Source organism: Peromyscus maniculatus, chromosome 11 (genome assembly GCF_049852395.1).
Source record: "Peromyscus maniculatus bairdii isolate BWxNUB_F1_BW_parent chromosome 11, HU_Pman_BW_mat_3.1, whole genome shotgun sequence".
Lineage (NCBI taxonomy): Eukaryota > Metazoa > Chordata > Mammalia > Rodentia > Cricetidae > Peromyscus > Peromyscus maniculatus.
In genome coordinates this window covers 71,645,331-71,668,223 of record NC_134862.1, presented here as the reverse complement: position 1 = coordinate 71,668,223, position 22,893 = coordinate 71,645,331, and the positions used below count along the sequence as shown (strand labels likewise).

The window sequence follows — 22,893 nt, the reverse complement described above, 5'->3', positions numbered from 1 at the left end:
GGCAGTTGGCCTCTTCCGCCCGGACTCCGGCAGGAAGTCCCGCCCCCTCGCATTGGCTTGTGTAAAAAGCGCGGCCCCTAACCAGCAAGCCTGAGAGCGAGAGAGTCCCCGCCAATGAAGTGTCAAAAATGAGACGCGGGGACCAATGAGCGGCTAGTTTGGGGTGGGCGCCTGACCAGTCCCGAGACGTCTTACCCGGATGTGGTTGCTGGGCTCCGAGAGTTGCAGCCCGAGTGTGGGCTTGCTGCACGTGGGGCGCGGACTGAGTGTGCAAAGGAGGGGGCGGCGCGCGGTGAACTCGGTGGTGCGCGCGTGCGTCTGCCGCGTTGGGGCGTTCGGTTGGGTTTTGAGTGTGGGACGAGTCAATGGTGTTTGTAGTGGATGAGATTCCCGCTGCTGCATCTCCTGTGCTTCTTCCTGGGGTGAGCCCCCTTCATGAGCTGTCACCGGGAGCAGTCCCGAAGACGCAGCTCGCCGTGGGAACATGAATCTCTTACCTAAAAGCTCCAAGGAGTTTGGCTCTGTTGACTACTGGGAGAAGTTCTTCCAGCAGCGAGGAAAGAAATCTTTCGAGTGGTATGGAACCTATCTGGAACTATGCGAGGTGCTGCACAAATACATCAAGCCCAGGGAAAAGGTAAGACGTGAGGCCAGGAGACCCTCTGTGGGGACTGAAGGTAGCCGTCCTAAACTTAGGAGACAGGCAGCGTGGGTACCCTCCTGGGATCCTCAATTCAGGAGTCCGTGAAGCGGTCCAAATGACAACTTTAAAATAACCTTTTAAAGCTTTCAGTTAAAAACTGATCATTGAGCCGGGCCTGGTCACTCATATTTGGCTCTAGAATAAACCATTTCTCTTACTCCTTTATCATGAGAGCTGTTTCGTTCATCGTCTTTTCGAAACAGCCCTTAAATTAAACACGTCTTTAATCCCAGTAGAGGCAGGCGGATCTCTTGAGTTCAAGGCCAGCCTGGTCTGCTAAGCTAGTTCCAGGATAGCTAGGGCTGTTACACAGAGAAATCCTGTCTTGAAAAAAGAACAAACAAAAAAAGCTCATCCTTGACTTAACCCTTTTTGGAATGGTGACTTTGTCAGTAGTCTGAAAGGGTGTTCTGCCACTGTGCACGAGTGTGGAATAGGCAGCGCTGTGACTTTGTTGATAAATACGTTTATTAAGTCACTGCTGAGTGCTCATCAAATTTCAGACATTGTGCCCAGCACTCAAACTACAAGAGCAGGAAGGCGTAAACTGCACACACTCTGAAAGTGGAAAGTTCCAAGTTAAATAGTAGGTGTGCAAGAGATGGGTTTGTATTGGTGGTAGGGACAAAAACCCAACACCTGTTGTGTGCAGTCTTTTTATTCTTAGCTAATTCAGGTGCACTTGTTTTTACAGGTGAATACTGGAGTCACACATGTAGGTTGTCAAATGGAGATTTAAAAGCAGGTCACTCTGGCCCCAGAGCTTAGCTACTTCTCACCAAACGATGCTTTTCCTTCCAGAGATGGTGACACCAGTATTTTTGAAAGATGAATGGGAGATTTATGCCACAGAGAGACAATTTGGATTTTAAGTTTGGCTTCAGAAAAATAGCTAAATATCATGAGATGGAATTTGTGATGGGAGCAGATTTTGAAATCTCATAAACTGTAGTTGATTGTCTGGGGAAACAGGAAGCATGAGTGGATGGAAATAGTTATGTCAGGCTACAGTTTTAACGGTAAAAACGATATTGCAGCTGGTATGTTTGGATTTTGCAATTTCCTACAGACTTTAAAAAAAAGACTTATCTGTTTATTATGCATGTGTGTGTTTGCCCGCATGAGTTTATGTGCATCATGTGAGTACATGAGCCGGGGAAGCCAGAAGAGCCTATCTGATTCCCAGGAATGGGCATCCTAAGCAATTGTGAGTTGTACTATGTGGGTGCTGAGAACTTGCAGTTCCAGCTGTCAGAGCTGTGTTAAACAGCTCCAGGTGTCCAGGACACCTTCAGGGCAGAGCTGTTGTTCTGAGCAGCTCGAGGTGTTCGGGATACCTCACCCTCCAGGGTTCAACTGTCTCCTTGCAGTTCAGTGTAGATGTAACCAACCGTCTTATTAAATAAGAAACACAGAGCCAATACAGAGATGAAAGCCAAGAGGTCAGAACAATAGCTAAGAATAAAAACCCTTCACTGTTGCTGTTGCCCTACCTCTCCGAAAGAGACCTACTTCCTGTGTGTCTGTCTTTTTATAGTGTTTCTGTTCTGCCTTCTCATTGCTCGTAAACCCAACCACATGACCTCCTAGTCACTGCCTGTCTGTACAGACCTCCAGGTCTTCTATGGTTGGTATTGAAATTAAAGGCGTGTGTCTCCATGCTGGCTGTATCCTTGAACCACAGAGATCGGCTTAGCTCTGCCTTCCAAGAGCTGGGATTAAAGGCGTGTACCACCACCGCCCAGCTTCTGCTAAGGCTTGCTATTAGCTCTGACCCCCAGGCAACTTTATTTATTAGCATACACATCACATTTTAGTACAAATAAAATATCACCATAGTTCAGCCTCTGTAAGAATTGTAGGTGCTCTTACCTACTGTGTTATCTCTTAAGCCACATATTAATCTTTGAATAGCACACATCACAAAGCCTGTTCACACATGACCTTTATTGTGGCAAAATACTGTTTTGATTAGTGAATTCCTCCCAGGTGTGGTCTAGCTTTTGACATTGTAATAAAGACTGTCTTTGCAAAAAAAAAAAAAATACAATATTTTAAGAATGTGTATGGTTTTGTTTTGGACTTCAATCATGGTTGCGCTGGGCCATAAATTGTACACATCTGTATTGGTGGTTTCAAGATGGCACTTAGGAGTTAATTCTAGTGTTGCTTTCTCCTTATAGTAGTGTCTCTGTCAAAAGAGTACAAAATAGCCAAGGTGAGATTTTCCTCTTTGAAGTATCAAAGAGCATGCCTTTGCCTTGGTCGCTTCCATTTTGTACATGATTTTTTCCTCCCTCTAGGTGCTTGTGATTGGATGTGGCAACTCAGAGCTAAGTGAGCAACTGTATGACGTGGGCTATCAAGATATAGTGAATATTGACATCAGTGAGGTTGCCATCAAGCAAATGAAGGAGCGCAATGCCAGCCGACGGCCCCACATGAGTTTCTTGAAGATGGACATGACGCAGATGGAGTTTCCTGACGCCACGTTCCAGGTGGTATTGGACAAGGGCACGCTGGATGCTGTCCTGACAGATGAGGAGGAAAAGACCCTGCAGCAGGTGGACAGGATGCTGGCCGAGGTTGGCCGTGTCCTGCAGGTGGGCGGCCGCTACCTCTGCATCTCCCTGGCTCAGGCTCACGTCCTGAAGAAAGCAGTGGGTCACTTCTCTCGGGAGGGGTGGATGGTGAGAGTGCACCAAGTGGCCGACAGCCAGGACCACCAGGTGTTTGAAGCAGAACCTCGGTTCTCCCTGCCTGTCTTTGCCTTCGTCATGACCAAGTTCAGGCCGGTCCCTGGCTCTGCCCTTCAGATCTTTGAGCTGTGTACTCAGGAGCAGGGCAAGCCCGCGCGGCTGGAGAGTGCCGACCGGCTGGCCGAGGCCGTGCGGGAGCGCCAGCACTATGCTTGGCTGTGTAGCCAGCTGCGCCGCAAGGCCGGGCTGGGGAGTGTGTCTCTGGACTTGTGCAGTGGGGACACTGGGGAGCCACGCTACACCCTCCACGTGGTGGACAACCCCACTGTGAAACCATCGCGGGACAATCATTTTGCCATTTTCATCAGTGAGTTGGGATGGCTCCGCCTCTTTCCCTGGAAGGGCTGGCTTACAGGGGCTGGGGCTGGGCTTGGGTGACGGTGATGGATGTGTCACGGCTGTTTTTAGCTTAAGAAGGGAGATTAGTCAAGCTATGACGGAAAGGGAGTAGTAGGTCTCCAGCAACCTTCTTAGACTTGAGCTTGTTCTTGTCATAGTCCATTATAAAGGCTTGATGAAGTTTGAGGATGGAGGTGGTAGACAGGAGACAGTATAAATTGAGACCCGTTACACACTGTATAGAAATGTTAGTTACGCGGTGAACGTGGATTGATGGAGTCAAGCCTGGGCGGGTTGGTGTCCCCTGTGAGATCTAGGTCGAGTTCTGTCTGGTTGGTTGGACTCCAGAAGCAAAGCCACTGCAGACTTAAAGGAGGAGGCAGTGCAAGGTAGCAGCTGGCGAGTAAGCTCTGCAGCGGACTCTGGATTCCAGTCCCGGCTTAGGTAGTTCCTGGGGAGAAGACACCGAAAACATTACCGTTCCCCATTCGCCTTATTTTCCTCGGATAAAGTAAAGTGGGATTGTAGCTGTCTTGTGTAGTTGGGAAGTGTAAACTCTTAGAAATGATGCTTGCCCTGTGATCAGGGCTGTATGAATGTCAGCGGTTACTGTGTACAGCAGTGAGGGTACCGGAAGGATGGAGGGATGAAAAGAGTTGGAGAAAAGAGTTGATGAAGAAACCGTGAACATCCTAGATGAATGCAAGGTGTGCTTACGTTGGAAATCCGGTTTCTTGAGAACTGAGCCGTCTTTCCAAGTATTCCGTAGTCCTTGCCGTCCACCTGTGGAAATGAATAGTGGGGTGGATAGGAGGATGGCGATGGGCCAGACTGTCTGGGTTTGCGTCCGAGCTTCGCAGTCACTAGCTCTGTGAACTTAGACCAACGGTTTTAAGTTCTGTGCTTCTCCTTCCTCATTTGTAACAGTGGAAATAATGCCATGTCTATGAGGATTCCATTATTTGTATTTTTAAAGAACTTGGAATCAGCAGGCCTGCATGGATAAAATGGCATTTTTTTTTTTTTTTTTTTGTCTATCTGCCTGCCTCCCCCAGCTCCTAAGATGTACCTACACGTGCATTTCCCTTAGTCCGGCTTCATGTTTGATGGCCTGCTCCGCTTTGGGAATTGATAACCTCTCCGTGGGTCACAGGAAGGAAGCTGGGCCTGAGCAGGGAGGGACTGGCTTTGCCACGTGGACCACACCGACTGTGGAGCCTGAGCAATTGCCCCCAGGGCTCCCCGTAACCAGTTTTATCTGTTCCAGTACCCCAGGGCCGGGAGACCGAGTGGCTCTTTGGCATGGATGAGGGCCGGAAGCAGCTGGCAGCCAGTGCAGGCTTCAGGAGGCTGGTCACAGTGGCTCTTCACCGAGGCCAGCAGTATGATGGCATGGAGAGCATTCAAGCAGAGCTGTCACCCAGGGTCATGGAACTGGCCCCGGCCGGGATGCCTCCCCAGCAGCAGGTACCAAAACTCGGGCAGCAGCTTTCGCTGGTTTTCTGGAGTTCCGTCAGCAGCTAGGAAGGCTTAAAAAGGCCAGGACCAGGGAGGGGACAATGGAGACCAAAGTATAATGGCAGTATAACGTATAGAAAGACCAGGATGAAGCCTGTTAGTTTGTATGCTAACTTAAAACAATTGACTAAGGGCTGGAGAGATGGCTCAGTGGTTAAGAGGATGGCTGCTCTTTCAGAGGACCCGGGTTCAATTCCCAGCACCCACGTGGCAGCTCACAACTGTCTGTGACTAGTTCCAGGGGATCCTACACCTTCATACAGACATACATGTAGGCAAAACCCCAATGCATATAAAATAATAATAAATAAAATTACATTTAAAAAAATTAAAGAAAAAAGTTAGGACTAGAATCTGACCATAGTTTGGGGAGTTATTGTCAGGTGAGAGTTAAGTGTTCCCAGGCAGAGAGAGAAAGGGGGACCACTCTAGAGGTAAGGTGGTGGATCAGTTGTGCAATAGAACCCCTGCCTGTTGTGCATAGGGCCCTGGGTTTAATTCTTCAAACACACACACACACACACACACACACACACACACACACACACACACGCGCGCACACACACACACACACACACGCGCGCGCGCGCGCGCACACACACACACACACAGCAAAAGAAGGCATACTACTGTAGCATCTGTGTCTAGGGTGGGGGCCTGTGTTTTTTTTTTCCTTTTTCACATTTTTAAAAAAAGATTTATATACGTAGTCTATGTATATGTTTTTTTTTTTTCTCTGTGTGTATGTCTGTACACCAGAAGAGAGCATCAGATCCCAGGGGACTACCATTACAGACAGTTGTGAGCTGCCATGTAAGTACTGGGAATTGAACTCAGGACTTCTAGAAAGAAGAGCAGCCAGTGCTCTTCACCACGGAGCCATCTTTCTAGCCCCTCATTTCCACATTTGAAAGGGACTTCCCTGGTTGTTTTGTGTCTCAGAAGTATCATGTGAGGGTATAAAAGAGAACCCAAAGAGCTCACTTCTGGGTGTTAGCACAGCTGGAAAGGAAACTGAAAGTTATGCCAAAAGTGGTATTACCTGTTGGCATCTGTCTTGTGCCATCTGCCAGCACAAGTCATTGACAGGTCTCTTGTGAGAACTGGACTTTAGGAAAGCCAAGGCACTGAAGGGTTGGTGTGGCAGTGATGGATCTGAAACAGTCATCTCCTGGGTCTTGGGTTCCTAGCAGATGACCCTGCGATCTGTGCTGATGAGGACTCTGACTTTTCTGACAGACTCCAGGATTGTTATCAATTAGGGCTATTTATTTCATGAAGGCTCAGATTGTCTGGAGAGCTCTCATCCCTAAGTCTGCAAGGCCAGGAATTATTGGCAGTTAGGAGATAAGCTGACAGGTCTTTAAGAAGAAACAAAGGGAGCAAGTTCAGGGGGAAATAGACTGTCACTCTGAGGTGTGGGAAAATGGACGAAAGATGGGACTACGTTGGGGAGAGGAAGGGTTGTTGTCATTTCTGTACCTGTCCGGATTCCTTCTCACACATTACAGCCCCTCCCTGGCGGCCCTGGCTCGGTCGTTGATGTCCTGGGCTGTGGGGGAATCTGTGTGCTTGCTGATGAAAATCTTCTATCTTTCTTGGGCAGCACCAAGTGCAGGTGTCTAGTGGCTAGGGGTCCTCTGTGGGTTCATTTGAGTTTCTATTTATTTGTATTTTGTTTGCATTGGTGTTTTGTCTGCATGTATGCCTGTGTGAGGGTGTCTGTAACTGGACTCACAGACAGTTGTGAGCTGTCATGTGAGTGCTGGGACTTGAACTCGGGTCCTCTGGAAGAGCAGCCAGTACTCTTAACTGCTAAGCTATCTCTCCAGCCCCTCATTTGAGTTTCTAAAATGGATCAAACCTTTTGGTCTCTATCCAAAGGCCCAGGAGAGCACTGGATTGGAAAGGCAAGTCTTTGGAGCTGTTGTTGTCCTTGGCATGGGGAGATTCTCATGCTCAACCAAAGTGCAGTGTATAGTGTCACATACTTCTAAATTGAGCGGATGGTTTATCTACATCTCTGTCTGCTCCTGCAGGTTCCCTTCCTGTCTGTGGGTGGGGACATTGGAGTCCGGACTGTTCGGCATCAGGACCACAGTGCCTTGAGTGGTGACTATGTTATCGAGGATGTACAAGGCGAAGATAGGTGGTACTTTCGGCGGCTCATCTTCCTCAGCAACAGGAACGTGGTGCAGTCAGAAGCCAGGCTGCTGAAGGATGTGTCTCATAGAGGTGAGACATCACAGATGTGATTGTGGGACCCAGCAGGGTCTGGATAACTCAATTTAGAGTGCTTCAAAAGAACTTAGAGCTTGGCTAAGATGAAGGACAGAGCTGGATCTTTGTAATCGGAGGCACAGAGCTCTTTGGGCTCTCCTTTCCCACCATCTGGGCAGGGTACTAGTGGAGATAAGCAAACAGAAGTGTTTGTTCACATCTTGAGCAAAGCCTAGCTCTGAAATGATATGGAGTAGGGATAGTGAAGCTGAATAAGCTTGATAAAGGCTTTAGTGCCTTGGTTTAAAGGGAATCTGTCTTCTAAGCTGCTGCATGTGCATCCCTTTGTGCCCCTCTGGAGATGGGCCAGAAACATGAGGGTTGCATGGAGCCAGCCCTGCCCTCCTTCATAGTGTTGCCTGCTTTGGAGGGACTTAGAGAGGGTGCCTTAGCTGCCATCTACTCCAGCACTGTGCGGTGGAACTATGTGCAATGGAGAAAATAGTTTCTGACCTCCCATTTTCGTATGCTAGCCCCTCACTAGAAATGGCTGCAGGGCACATGGAACATGATTGGTGTGACTGATTTCTTTTAGAAATTGGTTTTTACTTACGTATTTTATTTTCGAGAGAGTCTCACTCTTTACGTTTTTGAACTTTCAGCAATCCCCCTGCCTCAGTCTCTTAAGCTGGGATTACAGGCATAAGCCACCACACTGGTTTGAATTTTAATTAATTTATATTTTAATTAATATGGTCACAGCTGTCTGATGTTTACAGTGTTGGCCAGTGAGATCCAGACCTCCTTTAGGTTCACTCATTTTCTTTTTTAAGATTTATTTTTTTAAGTAAAAAATTGTGTGTGCATGTGTGTGCGCGTGCGTGCGTGCGTGTGTGTCTGTCTGTCTGTATGTCTGTGTGTGTATGTATGTGATTCAGGTGCCTGTGGAGGCCCTGAGAGAACATTAGATCTTCTGGAGCTAGAGTTAGCTTCATGGAACTAGCAGCCATGAGCTACCTGGTGTGGGTGCTGGAACCTGAACTCTATTCCTTTATAAGAGCAGCCAGTGTTCTTACCCACTGAGGGTCAGGTGTCTAAGATGTTACCTAGAAATCTCGCTGAGGAGAACTTCTGGTTTGTTTACCCACTCTTCCCCCCCTATGTTTGTATTATTGTGACTAATTTAAAACCAGACATTTAGAGTAAAAACTAAGGCTGGATTTGGTGGTGCGTCATGTTAGTCCTAGTACTCAGAAGGCAGAATCATTGCAGGCCAGAAAGGACTACAGAAGGAGACCAGTGTAGATTCAAAAGGAAATGTTGCTGTCCCCGTCTCCAGTATAACTTCCCTTTGGTCACAGAAATCTGAAGTTGGGTGTCCCGATTCCTGGTCACTGCTCTTGTTTGACCTGCCATCCTCACATCTGGGAGAAGTCAGACTCCTGAGGTCATGGGTTCGCCCTGTCCCGTAGTCTCACAAGGATTTTCTTTGGAGCATTCTCCATGCTTGTGGGCTCCCACCCTCTCGTCAGGCTGCAAGTTCCTTTAATCTCATCCTACACTTCTGTCAAAAAGCTGAAGAGAAAAGTTTGCTCTTTCCACTTTGAGTTTGAAGTTTTTTCACATATCAAGTTTCTGTTTATCTTTCTTTCTTTCCTTTTTTTTTTTTTTTGTTTTTGTTTGTTTTTGTTTTTTTGAGACAGGGTTTCTCTGTGTAGCCCTGGCTGTCCTGGAACTCACTCTAGACCAGGCTGGCCTTGAACTCACAGAGATCCGCCTGCCTCTTCCTCTCAGTGCTGGGATGAAAGATGTGCACCACCACTGCCTGACATTATCAAGTTTCTTGCCTTCTTGGTAAACTTTTCTTCCCCTGGGAGGAGGAGTATCCATCACGGAGTATGGATGCCCACAAAGTAGCGAGTACTCAGAAGAGATTAACATCTGAAAAGTACCCCCTGCCTCACATCAGTTCTGATGCTTCTAGGAAGCGCAGATTCCTGTGGAAATTCAGAGCTGTCCATTTAGGATGACTTTGAGGGAGTAGGCAAAGTGGAGTGATCTTTTATAGGGTTTTTACCCTCTGATTTCCTCATCAATGGGATGGTGTTCCATGCTGTCTAAGAGACTTAGTAGGAAGATGATAGGTATGGGGTACAAGCAGTCCTGGGTTCATGACTTATCTGTACCACTTGTTAACTGTGTACTTCACTGAGTACCTGAGATGCTCAGTTTTTCACGGGCAAAGAATTGGGAACAGTTATGAGAGGAGCTCAGAGTAAAAGGTGTTGGTATAGTCAGTGGTGTTGGGGAGGTGGTAGTGACTTCACATTTCTGTAAAAGAATAATGAGTCCACTTTCCTCCTGAAATGGGTCTTGTATTCTCGGAGGGGAGGGCCTTGAGGCCCTTTACTTAATATTTCCAGGTTTTGAATATGCTTTTTCTGTGTACCTTTTCTGGCCCTCTGGTATTCAGCAGTATATGGTGAATGTTAAAACAACCATATCTTTGTGAGGAGGGTCTGATTTGTAGAATTTGCCAATTTCTATGGTGTAAATATTCCCTCAGTGGTCAATTTCAAGCTATCTATATGATGTCAACCAATGTGCAGGAAAATTGCTTACTTAATAGTTGGTTCTTCTGATCTGTTTAAAACTGTTGCAGCACACTGCTGCTGTTATCCCTTAATTTCCAAGGGCTCGCCTAAGAAAGCATAGGACTTCAGTAGTGTGACTCTCTCCTTTAGCCCAGAAGAAACGGAAAAAGGACAGGAAGAAAGAGCGACCTGCGGATACTTCCGAGGACTCCCCTCCTGCCCCGGGGCAGTCCATCGATAAGAGTTATCTCTGTTGTGAACACCATAAAGCCATGATCGCTGGCCTCGCCCTGCTCAGAAACCCGGAGCTGCTCTTAGGTAAGAGATGCCACTGCCTTCCACAGTCAGAGCATGTCAGGCTGCAGAGGTGAGCACATCACCGTGTAGCTTACACAGTTACTTCAGACTGACAGATGCACATAGGTTCCTGTCCTTCCTCATCTGGACTTCGCTTTCCATTACTGAGCTGGTAGGTAACTTGCTTCAAACAGCCTGCCGTCTTGAAATAGCTGCCTGTGTTGGGGTATAAGTTTTGTTTTCTTCTGTTTATTTTGCTTTACTAAATTAAGGAATAGAATATATTCAGCCAGGTTAGGTGAAGCACACAGATTTTAAGTTATCCATAAAATTTTAAGTTATTTATAAATTTTCATGGGTATACAGTCTTGTTAACTGGATGGTACATTTCTCACGTCTTCAATGCCTTTGGGTAATGTGTGGCTTTCAGTAGTGCCTTATGTGAGCACAAAATGTAATTCTTACTGTAGTTAAAATGACAACTTTTCACTTGATGTGTTCACTCCCGAGTGTCTTCACCTGAAGTCCCTAACTCTGCTTTAGTTAATCTTGGGGTATAGCTTTTTTTTGGTTATTTGTTTGTTTCCTTCCTTTAGTATTCTTGTGCTTACTGTGGTTCTCTGCTTAGGACTAGGATTTGGGTCTTTGTTTTCTGTGCTTTAAAGAACTTGAATGGATTGTGCTTGTTTTATTGGGGTGTCTGAAGAGGTAGTTGAGGCCCTCTGAGTTAAGAGCGGGTAAGGGATGTTGCATTCATACTACTTTGTGATTATGAATAAGATTGTGCCTCCATTTCCGAGGATGGGAGTAGGTCCAATATCTCTTAAGGAACTCTTGGTAGCATGGCAGCCAGTTACATTGGCGTTTGTAAGGGGCCATAATGTAGTACATGGTTCATTATCTGGATTTAGCCAACATGAAGCCAAGGCTGAAAGATCAAATGTCTGGGGACTTCTCAGTTTCTAGGTCCTTAAATGTCTATCACTGGGCAGAACAACAATTTCAACTCCCTTTTTTGTACTCCCTGTACAGACTTTCCAGTGAGCAGATTGCAAAATGATGTTCTCTTCTTCTATTACAGAGACCCCACTGACATTATTGGTAGTGGGCCTGGGTGGGGGAAGCCTCCCCCTCTTCGTTCATGATCATTTCCCCAAGTCTTGTGTCGATGCCGTTGAGATTGACCCGTCCATGTTGGAAGTGGCCACCCAGTGGTTTGGCTTCTCACAGAGTGACCGGATGAAGGTTCACATTGCAGATGGCCTGGACTACATTACCAGCCTGGCAGGAGGAGAAGGTACTGTCTGAGAGCATTCGGAGGAGTGGTAGTTATGGGTCTGGCCTACAGGGGTCTCTAGAGTTGATCTCTCTGAGGCCTTCCTGTCAGGCTTCCCTCTGTGTCTTCATATAGCTATGAATTCAGTTTCCTGGGGTGTAGTAGCCACTGATAAAACAGACCAGAAGTCCCCCCTTCTGACCTTGCAACCTTTCCTCTTCCTACCACTCCAAGGAAGCTGGAGTCTGTAGCTGGTGAGGGGAGAAAAGGAAGAAAAGATAGGGCATATGTTGATTTTTTTTTTTTTTTTTTTTAAATAAACCATTCAGCTGTAGGTGAAGTCAGAAATAGAGTAAAGCTACATTCACACAAGTCAGTGACTTCCAGCCTCAGGGACAGTTGGCAAGGTCTACAAAGATGGTTTTGGTTGTCACAAATTGGAGGGAATGTTGTTACTGTCACCAATGACAAAATCTTTTATCCAAAATGTCAGCAGCGTGAGGCTGAGAAACACTGATGCAGGGTTTCCTTCTCTCTGTACCTTAGACATACGATACAAGTGCACATTACTTTTCTGTAAAACCGGACTCAATATGTCTCCTATTCCTCCTTTAACTTCGTCTATAGGATCCTGGTGATGCTGGTTAAAGTTAGTGTGTGCTTGGTCAGCCTTAGCCTGGGCAGCTGCTTTGACCAGATGACTTGGTCATACTTTAGAATTACCTGGGGAACTGGCAGAAAGTACCACAGGCTTCCCATCTCCTCTCACATCTTCTTGCCACTACCGTGGGGTTTGACATCACATTCTCCAAATATGTGGAAACTTCAGGTGATGCTCATTTCTTCAGCATTAAAAACTACACGCATAGCATGTATCTTTCATGCTAGAATGAGCCTGTTAATGTGTGCCTTTGGAAGGCACTTCTAAATGCGGACAAATGCTCATTTGTACTGTGGGCCAGTTTGAACTTTGATGAGAAAGACTGCTCTAAACCGTGACATTTGAGTCTTGAATAGGCAAGGTACTCCAGTCATCTTCCAGGCTTAGTTGCCCGCAGCAGGTTTCAGAGCAGGTGTGTATATGGAAATGTAAAGGATGTCATCTTACCCTGCAAAGACAAGGCCTCACTGTCTCCTCTTTCTCAGAACGACCTCACTATGATGTGATCATGTTTGATGTAGACAGTAAGGATCCAACACTGGGGATGAGTTGTCCTCCCCCAGCATTTGTGGACCAGCTTTTCCTGCAGAAGGTCAAAAGCATCCTATCTCGTGAAGGTAAGAAACCCTGGAGATTGGAAAGGAAAGAGGGAAGGGCCTTTGAGAACAAGTTCTTGGGCTGGAGAGTTAGCCCTGAGCCTTTGCAGCTCTGGCAGAGGACCTGGGTTAGGTTCCCCGCACTCACACAGCTGCTGCTAATTCCAGCTGCAGGGAATCCGAGGCCCTCTTCTAGACTCTGGGTGCTTGCAAACAGCATGCGATGCTCCCCCCACCCCCCACATCACATAGATACATAATTAAAAAATAAAAAACCAAAATGATTCTTTTTTGGTTTTTCAAGACAGAATTTTTCTGTCCTGGAACTCACTCTAGACCAGGCTGGTCTTGCATTCATAGAGATCCTCCTACCTCTGCCTCTTAAGTGCTGGGATTAAAGGTGTGTGTCACCGCCTTCACCAACCACAAAAATTATTCTTTAATAAAAATTGCATGTAAATGTGTAATTTGATTAGTTTTCCCAAATTGACTATCTACCAGCACCAAATACTACTTCCAGCATCCTGGAAGTCCACCTCTTAACTTCCTCAGTAACTCTTCCTCTGTTAAGGGTTAAACTAAGCATTAAACTAATTGTCATCACAGCTTAGTTTTGCCTGTTTGTTTCTTGCTCTAGATGGAGTCACAGGTCTTAGAGTCTTTTAAGTGTCTGCTTTCTTTCATTCAACCTGATGTTTGTGAGATTCAACCACGGTGTTGTGTTTATATTGTCCATTTGTACTGCTGCTGGTATCATGTGACTGTGCTACAATTCATTTGTCCAGCACTAGTATTTGGTGATATGAGTAGTGTTACCAGTGATAGTCTTAGTATGTGCTATTTATATGGTGATTTTGTTTGCAGGTGTCTTGAATAGGTACGTAGGCCTGTAACTTCTCATGGTCTATGGAGGTATTCAGCTTTTGTTTATAGTGTGGTCATAGTTCACACTGAAGCAGCTTGGTGACTCTAGCTCCCACTTGAATGGTTGTCAGATGCTCTGGACTTGGCATTGTGTTACTTACTATTCATAGAAGCCCGTTTCCAGATGAGGAAACTTGGGTTGAGAGACTTGACACGCTGACCCTTGAAGTTGAAGTAGTTCTTCGTCACTTGAAACCTGTGGCCACAACCCCCTAGATATTTTGCATTTTAAAAGTTCTCTGGTGACCTGAGTTGATTGGAACCTTGATTTCCAGAAGACAGACAACCTTGGCCTTCTCACTGGATAGTAAATACCCATGTGATGTGTGTGTGTCAAGAACATAACAACATCCTTGTGGAACTGATAAATTTGTCTTTTGTGGAGGTTATTAATTATTTTTTTATTAAAAGATTTCCTGGGCCGGGCGGTGGTGGCGCACGCCTTTAATCCCAGCACTCGGGAGGCAGAGCCAGGCGGATCTCTGTGAGTTCGAGGCCAGCCTGGTCTACAAGTGAGTTCCAGGAAAAGGCGCAAAGCTACACAGAGAAACCCTGTCTCGAAAAACAAAAACAAACAAACAAAAAAAAAAAGATGTGCTTTAGAGGTGTTCTTTGAAACATAAAAGTTTTACCAAGTGAGCTCCAGGAAAGGCGCAAAGCTACGCAGAGAAACCCTGTCTCAAAAAACCAAAAAAAAAAAAAAAAAAGATTTCCTAGGCCTGAAGAATATTAAAGTAATGTGTTAGCTATGAGAAAAATTGAAGAATAAGGCCAAAGTTCTTTTATGTGTCACATACTCACATTTCCATAGTCTTGATGCTGTTGTGTGCTGTGGTTCTCTGCAAGCTCTCCACTTCCTTTCTTCACTCACCAGCCTCCCTGGTGCAGAAATCTGTGTTTTCCTTATGCGTGTCTCTGGATCTGTGGTCATTCCGCTCTTTCCTCCCCACTCTACAGGGATCTTTATCCTTAACCTCGTGTGTCGTGACCTGGAGTTAAAAGCCTCGGTGCTGGCTGGACTCAAGGCAGCCTTCCCTCTCCTGTATGTCCGGCGAATTGAGGGCGAAGTGAATGAGATCCTGTTCTGTCAGCTGCAACCAGAGCAGAAGCTTGCTACCCCAGAACTCCTGGAAATGGCCCAGGCTTTGGAGCGGACCCTGAGGAAGCCTGGGCAGGCTTGGGATGACACCTATGTCCTGTCAGATATGCTGAAGACTGTGAAGATTGTGTGATCATTGGGGCCAGACAGCCCTCTCAACTTTCTGCCCAAACTGACTTGAGCTCATGGGCTGCTGGAGTATGAGGCACAGTTCTTTTAGACCTCACGTTTTTCTTGGTTTCACACTCAGCTACATGCCTCCCATCTTTTGGGATGGGAGGCAGCCCCTGGGATGATTGTTAATTTTTTTAAAAGTGTGATTATGGAAGAAGAGCAGGATCGGTCATCTGCTTCTGGAGACTGAGGGAAGGCCGAGGGCGGAAGTTACAGTCGGGCAGTGCACCACTGTGGATCTTCAGTGTCTTCCCAAAGGCCATTATGTTGAAAGCTGACTCCCCAGCCCCTGTGGCCCCTTTGGAAAATGGAGGAACTTTTAGGAGGGGCTTTGTGAAGGAAGTTAGGTCACTAACTTAGGTGCCCTGGAAGGGCTGTAGGGACACAGCACTTTCTCTTTGCTTTGTGGCTGCTGCCAGGTGAAGCCCTTGTTCTGCCTTATCGTCCCTCCATGATGCCCTGCTTCATCACAGGCCCAAAGACAATGGGTTTGCCCACTCCGTCTGGAACCTCCAGACTAAGCCAAATAAACCGTCCTTCCTTAAAAGTTGGTCTATTTCAAGTATTTTTATAGTAACTGAAAGCTAAGAGCAATTTCCAGCCTCATTTCCTGTTCAAAGGAAATTTGTACCAGTGAAGACCAGTATGTTCTCCAGCTGCTGGCCTTTCACCCAGGCCCTCATCGGACTCCTGGGGCACTCACTAGCTTTACAGAGGTTTTATGGACACAGAGTCACTTCCTGTGTCCCATCTTCCCCATTAAAGAGCGATTTACTTTTGCCTTAGTGTCAGGCAAATGATTCTATGAGAATTTTTAAAAACTTGATTCCTTTACAATTCTGTGTGTGTGTGTGTATGTATATGTGTGTATGTATTATGTATATATATGTAATGTGCTTTGATTACATTTCCCCACCCCCTTCTCTCATTTTCTCCTTCTCAACAAACCTTTTTCCTAACAAAAATTTTATTTTCTTTCTTGGTAGACCACTACATTTAATTAGTGTTGCTTGCATGACCATAGGTGTCTGTTATTTACAGCAGTGGTTACACCACTCCACTGTAGAGTATTATTCCCACTCCCTCCCCCACAGATATTAACTATAGCTCCTTGGGAAGGGGTGGGGCATTATGAGCCTTCCCCCTTTATAAGAATTCTACCTAACTTTGGGCCTAGCAGGGGCCGGGAAAGGAGAGTTGTGGGCTTCAGGCTGTTACCAGATTGTGAAGTGAGTTAGGTATAAAACAAATACTAGGGGAAGAACATAGGCAAACCAGAGAAGAAACATCCCATGCAAAGGCCTTCCTGGTTTTTGGAGCCCTGTAGATTGCCAGAAAGGTATCCCCAGTGTGGCTAGGTCTTTACTGTGAGCCAGAAATTCCAAGTGTGTGAATGGGTGTGTATTAAAGCGTTGGCCAATCAAAAACTATTTTGAAGACATTTAACTTTATGTGCCAGGAAGTTTCATCTTCCACCTAAAAGATAGCCTTTAGAAATGCAGAATGCCAGAGAGAATCTGATATCCACCCCGCCTCTGAGCATATCGCAAAGAGCAAGCTGATAGCTTGAGTCCAAACTGAAAAGTTATCTTGTTTTAACTCGTGTTCTAGAGTGTTGTTGGTCACATGCAATGGTTCTCACAATCTGAGAGAGTATACAGTGTTCTCTTTCCAGAACAATCAGGGATCAGGATGAGCATATAATATGATACCTTGGTCCCTACCAAACATGTTCTGCAGCAATGTCAAGTGGTTAAAGTTGACTATTGCCTCTTACCCCACACCTGCACCAATGTCATTGTGCCAACCTGTCATGCCTTAACTTGCTAACTGGGTGGCTGCCCTAGAGTGCCTTGTATGGGTATAGAAACAGTTCTTATCCATACTGCACGTTGGATTCACTTGGCATAGTAAGCAGAATAACACTTCTTTAAAAATGTCTGCAATCTCTGAGTATGGTCCAGCCCACTGTGATGGGGAATCAATGTAGCAGGTGGGCTTGGTGATAATCAGCTGATTTTGAACTATGGTGGTATTTTGGATTATTGAGGTGGGTCCAGTGTTATCCTGAGGTTTTTTAAATGGCAGAAGGAGGCAGAAGTGTCAGTATCAAAGTGAAACAATGTGAGGAAGACTCCTCTGGTCATTGCTGGCCTCAGAGATGGAAGAAGGCCACTAGTCAAGGAATACAGTTGCCCTATAGAATCTGGGAAATGTAAGAAAACTAGCCAGGTATTTCAGGAATGAGGCTTTCTGCCCTGCACTCTCCAGCATTGCTGAAACTGCCAACTCAGTTTTAGCCAATGAGATCCATTTTTGGATTTCTGAATTACAGAATGTGGTAGTTGGAATGTAATGGACTCCCATAATCTCATAGGGAGTGGTACTATTAGAGGTATGGCCTTGTTGGAGGAAGTGTGTCACTGAGGGTGAGCTTTGAGGCCTCATATATGCTCAAGCCACACCCAGTGTCTCAGTTCACTTCCTGCTGCCCAAGCTACCTCTCCAGCTCCATGTCTGCCAGCATGCTGCCCTGTCCCACCATGACAATAATGGACTGAACTTCTGAACTGTAAGCCACTGTAATTAAATGTTTGCTTTGTAAGAGTTGGCATGGTCATGATGTCTCTTCACAGCAATAGAAACCCTAACTAAGACACAAGACTATAAGATAATATTGTTTGGTTGGGTGGTGGTGGTGCATGCCTTTAATCTCAGCACTCAGGAAGCAGAGCCAGGTGGATCTCTGAGTTTGAAGCCAGCCTGGGCTACAGAGCAAGATCCAGGACAGGCACCAAGACTACACAGAGATATCCTGTCTCAAAAAAACCTAAAAAAAAAAAAAAAAAAGTTTGAGTTCCTCTAAACTTGAAGTAGCATGTTACAGCAGCCCTAGGAAACTAATAATCTGGGCAGCTTTAAAGGTCACTGAGGTTAAAGGTCACTGATGTCTCTGATTGGGCATACTCTGGGAACTAGGAACAAGTCACCATCAGTGGTCAGCAGCGTAGTTCTAAGGTACAAGTTCAGCCATCGCTTGGTAATTGGTGATTGTTTTTACCTCAGTACATGCTAGCTCATCCTCCGTTCTTTGCCCTGAGTAGATGTCCTTTGAGTCAGCTGAGGACATGAGCTTGCTGCAGAGGGTGATTTCCTCTGTGAAGCAAGCAGCTTCCTGCTCCACTGTAACAGAACACTGAGTACTAGGCTCTGTTTAAGGGAGCTCCAGGCTTCTAGGAAACCACAATTAGACCAATTTGTTTCTTGGGGCTTGGCTTGATGATTGGTTTATGCATACTTGTTAAACAGTCAGTAAGAAATAGGGTTGGTAAGTTGAGTTTCCCCTTTTCCTATTCATTAGAGTGTTTGTTTTTGTTTTGAGAGGTTTCTCATGCCTTTCTGTGAAGGATATGTACAGGGAAGAAGACAGCAGCTTCTGTAGACAGTAGGGCAACTGTTAACTTACACAGATGGGCCCTGGAACCACACAGTCATGAGTTAGCACAGAAGACGGTTAGACCGTTTCCTAGGAGTCTCAAATCCCTGTTAGAACAGGCAGAAAAGGAGCCAGTCTCAGGAAAAGCTGCCTCCTTAAAGTGACAGAAGATTGAACTAATTGGTCCCTGTCTCTTCCTCCTTTCCCCAACTCCGGCCTCAGCTGTTTCCCATGCGTCCCAGTAGATGGCACTAGAACTCACACTTAAGTTCTGTGGTGTCTACCATTCCTGATTCTTTTAGGTATGAGAGGACACTCTCCTACGTGGTCTGTATTTCTCGGATGCTCCGCCCACCCTCCTGGCCTCCCTTTCTTCCTTCCTTCCCTGTTCACGGAGACAGCAGCATTTGTTTCACTCAGCCTCTAACGGTGCAAGCCTGGAAGCAGGCATCTCTTTGCCCCTCACTTTTGATTTTAGAAGGTAGAGTGATGGGGGAATGCCAGTAGGAAACTTAAAGCTAGAGCGATGTAGGAAACAAAAACAATGTATGAGGGTCCAAGCTGACATATCCGCATGATTCCTGCCAAGATGGAAGAAATTTCTTTTTTAAAAATAGAGATACATACTTATGGGGTACATTATGGTAATTTGTTAATATGTAATAGCCTGCAATAAAATTAGGGGTTCTATACTTTATTCCACACTGGTCTGTGTATCGTTCTATGCCAGTACCATGCTATGCTGGTTAGTATAACTTGGTAGTATGTCCTCAATTCAGCTTTGTGTGCCTCTGACTTCCTTTTGCTGAGGATGACTGTGGCAGTCCCTGTTCTGTAGAAAAACAGAAACAGTAGAATGATCATATGTTGTAAAAGGTCAATTATTAGATTGGCTTACACAGTAGGGGCTGGATAGCCCAGCAGTGTCTGTCTGTCTGCTGGGGTGGGGTGGGGCAGAGAACCATGAAGCAGAATGCCCCAGCAGTCCCAGGGGAAGATCTTGGAGAGTTGCTGGTCTTCAGTCCATGTTGGAGGGCTGCAGAAACTGGGTTCTAGTCGGCAAAGACGGTGGCTACAGCAGCATGGACTGAATCATTATCAGGTCCTCAGCCTCTACAGCAAGGCATGTGATAAGTGATTTAAAAACACTGTAAAGCTATAATATAAGATCCCTTTAATGTGCCACTGAGCTCAGTTTACTGCTAGTATTTTGTTGAGTGTTTTTGTGTCTTTTCTCATCAGATTTGGATCTTTAGTTAAAGAAAAAAGTTTACCTTTGTTTTACAATATTCATTTATTTACATTTTGAGACAGGGTCGCTTGTAGCCCAGGCTATTCTCCAACTCCCTCTGTGGTGGAGGATGACCTTGAGTTCATGCTATTCCTGTCTCCACCTCAGTGCAGAGATGGCAGGGATGCACCCCACCCCCAGACTTGTCTGTTTTTGTGTCAGGAGTGATGCTAGCCTTCTCAAAATACATTTAATAGAGTGACTTTCATTTCAATTTTTTGGAAATGTTTTCATTGGAATTAGTTCTTTAAACATTTTATAGAATTCAATAGTAAAGTCAACAGGTTCTAGAATTTTTCTTTTAGATGGGAGATTTTTAATTATTGTTTCAATTTCAGTACTCATGGTTGTTTATTTTTTTCTTGGTTCTGCTTTGGTAGGTTATGTGGGTTTAGGAATTTATTAAAGGTAATCTCTTGTTTGGCAACTGCCACGTTGGTTCATCATGCTGTTGTGTTTTAGCTCATCCACTTCTGCTGCTGGAAGCTTTGCATTGTGGCCAATCCAAGTTCTTTATCTACATTTTGGTGAGTATTTATATAGGTCATTTTCAAATTTGGACCATTATACGTAAGGTGACTATGAATATTCATGACCACATTTTTGCATGGCCATATACTTTATTTTCCTTAAGGTAAATACCTAACCTGGAATGAATGTGTCATCTGGTAGGTGTATGTTTAGCCTTTCAAGATTCTACCAAAGTGCTTTCCCAAGGGCAGGTATCACCTTACATGCGTGTATATCGTTGTACTTTGTGCGTATTTACTTGCCTGCTGCCTTCTTTGGTTCCCCTACCCGAACGTTGGTCCTCTTCCCCCTCAGAGCAGCCGTCTTCTGCTTCATGTCTGTATGTACATCTGGATTCTGCACGTGCTAACATGACATCACTGTCTTTTGTTCCCCCTCCCTCCCGCTTTAGACTGTCTTCCTCACACGTAGACTCACCCATGGGTGACAAAGGGTCTTTGATTTTTAAAGATTCAATTGGAACCCATTTCATTTTACAGTGATGATGCAAAGTCGAGATCCATTTAGCAGAAACTATGGTTTAAATATCGGACTTGGGTCTTTTCCTAGTGAACATTCTCTGTCAAAATACTGCTCACAGTAAGTCCCACTACCCCAGGGTCAATTACCAACAGCCCCAGTGCCCTGCATTGCTAGATTGTGATGTTAGGTGTCAAAAATCTGCTGCTTCCAACTAGAACAGGATGATCAGGATGTAATTCCATCACAAGTCTGGGAGCATCTGCATACAAGTTTATCATTTTCAACACATTTGAATTTTCCCCACTGTTTCATCAAGTAATTTTTCTGCTCTTTTCATTCCTCATTCCCTGCTCCCTTGATTGCGCATATCATATGATTCTCAAGGTTGCTCCGTAGCTCATTTGTGCTGTATTCATTTTTTTCCTTATTTTTTTCCTCCCCATGTTTCATTTTAGATTATTTCTGTTCTGTTCTTAAAGTTACTTGTGTTTTCTTCTGTGATGTTTAATCTGCCACTAATCTCATCAATTGTTTTTTTTAATTTTATACTTGAAATCTACTTTAGAAACTTGTATCTTTATGTTTTTAAAATTTTTAATTATGTGCCGGGCGATGGTGGCGCACGCCTTTAATCCCAGCACTCGGGAGGCAGAGCCAGGCGGATCGCTGTGAGTTCGAGGCCAGCCTGGGCTACCAAGTGAGCTCCAGGAAAGGCGCAAAGCTACACAGAGAAACCCTGTCTCGAAAAACCAAAAAAAAAAAAAAATTTTTAATTATGTATATGTGTATATGTTGAGGGGGGGGCTATGTGCACATGTGTGCAGGTGCCCACCCAGGTCAGAAGAGAGCATCAGATGTAACTCCTGGAGCTGGAGTTACAGGCAGTTGTGAGCCACCCAACACCCAGTGCTGGGAATGGAATTTGGAACCTCTGCAAGAGTAGTATAGTACCTACTCTTAACCACCTAGGCATCTCTCTAGCCCCTGCATTTTTTTTTAAATCTCTGATGCTGTATTTCTCTCCTATCTAGAAATAAGGTTTGTTGTTGTTTTATATCAGTGTCCTGGAGACTGAAACATTCTATTCCCCAGGGAAATGCCTTAAGACAAGAAGTAAATAAAATAGCTTCAGGAAGTCCCTGAAAATGACCAGATTCATTAGGCCCCTCCTTCCCAAGAATAAACAATAAGGATCACTCTCAGAGGAGCCAAGCTGCAAAGAAGATTCTCAGACAAGCTGTGATGACTAATCTTATGTCAACTTAACACAAGCTAGAGTTATCTGAGAGGAGGGAGCCTCAACTGAGAAAATGCCTCCATAAGATCTGACTGTAGAGCATTTTCTTAATTAGTAATTGAGGTGGGAGGGAGGGCCCAACCCATTGTTCGTGGTACCATCTCTGGGCTGGTGGTCCTGGGTTCAATACAAAAGCAGACTGAGCAAGCCATCAGCAGTAAACTAAACCAGTAAGCAGCACTCCTCCATGGTCTCTGCATCAGCTCCTGCCTCCAGTTCCTGCTCTGCTTGAGTTCCTGTCCTGACTTCCTTTCATGCTGAACAGTAATGGGGAAGCACAAGGCAAGTTAAACCCTTTGTTCCCCAAGTTACTTTGGCCATGGTATTTTATTACAACAATAGTAGCCGTAACTAAGACACAAGCCCCGTTGCCTGGAAGAGGCTCAGACCAGCTGAACCACCTGGAAGGAACACTCTTCTCCCTTTTGAGCTGCCGGCAGGCTGTGTAGGGTGCTCTGGGTTCCCAGCTTTTGTGAGCTGTCACCCACGCTGGGGTGGCCTTTGGTAACTCAGCTGTCTTTGAGTCATTTCTGCTTGTGTAGTAATCCCCACTCACAGTCCTATAGTGACCCCAGTAAAACTCGTTGGTTCTCCAAGTTGGACTTTGGTGGTATCAGTACTTTGGTCTGTCACAGGTTTCCTATTTGGGGTGAGTAGGTTTTGTGTGTGTGTGTGTGTGTGTGTGTGTGTGTGTGTGTGTGTGTGTGTGTGTGTGT

At 45.5% G+C, this 22,893-nt stretch overlaps 1 protein-coding gene across 2 annotated transcripts; it reads left to right on the top strand.

The window, feature by feature from the left end:
• The first annotated feature begins 92 nt into the window (after nt 1–92).
• On the top strand, nt 93–15,945 carry Mettl13 (methyltransferase 13, eEF1A N-terminus and K55). Of its 2 annotated transcripts, none has more exons than XM_006974744.4 (8): nt 93–637; nt 3,007–3,769; nt 5,069–5,268; nt 7,359–7,554; nt 10,284–10,451; nt 11,512–11,727; nt 12,853–12,984; nt 14,845–15,945. In XM_006974744.4, the coding sequence occupies exons 1-8, from the start codon at nt 485–487 to the stop codon at nt 15,117–15,119; spliced, it is 2,103 nt and encodes a 700-aa protein (XP_006974806.2). In that variant the 5' UTR covers nt 93–484; the 3' UTR covers nt 15,120–15,945. The 2 variants fall into 2 exon arrangements, with proteins under 2 accessions (XP_006974806.2, XP_076403955.1); XM_076547840.1 differs by having other exon boundaries at nt 304–637; nt 3,007–3,306.
• The last annotated feature ends 6,948 nt before the right edge of the window (nt 15,946–22,893 follow it).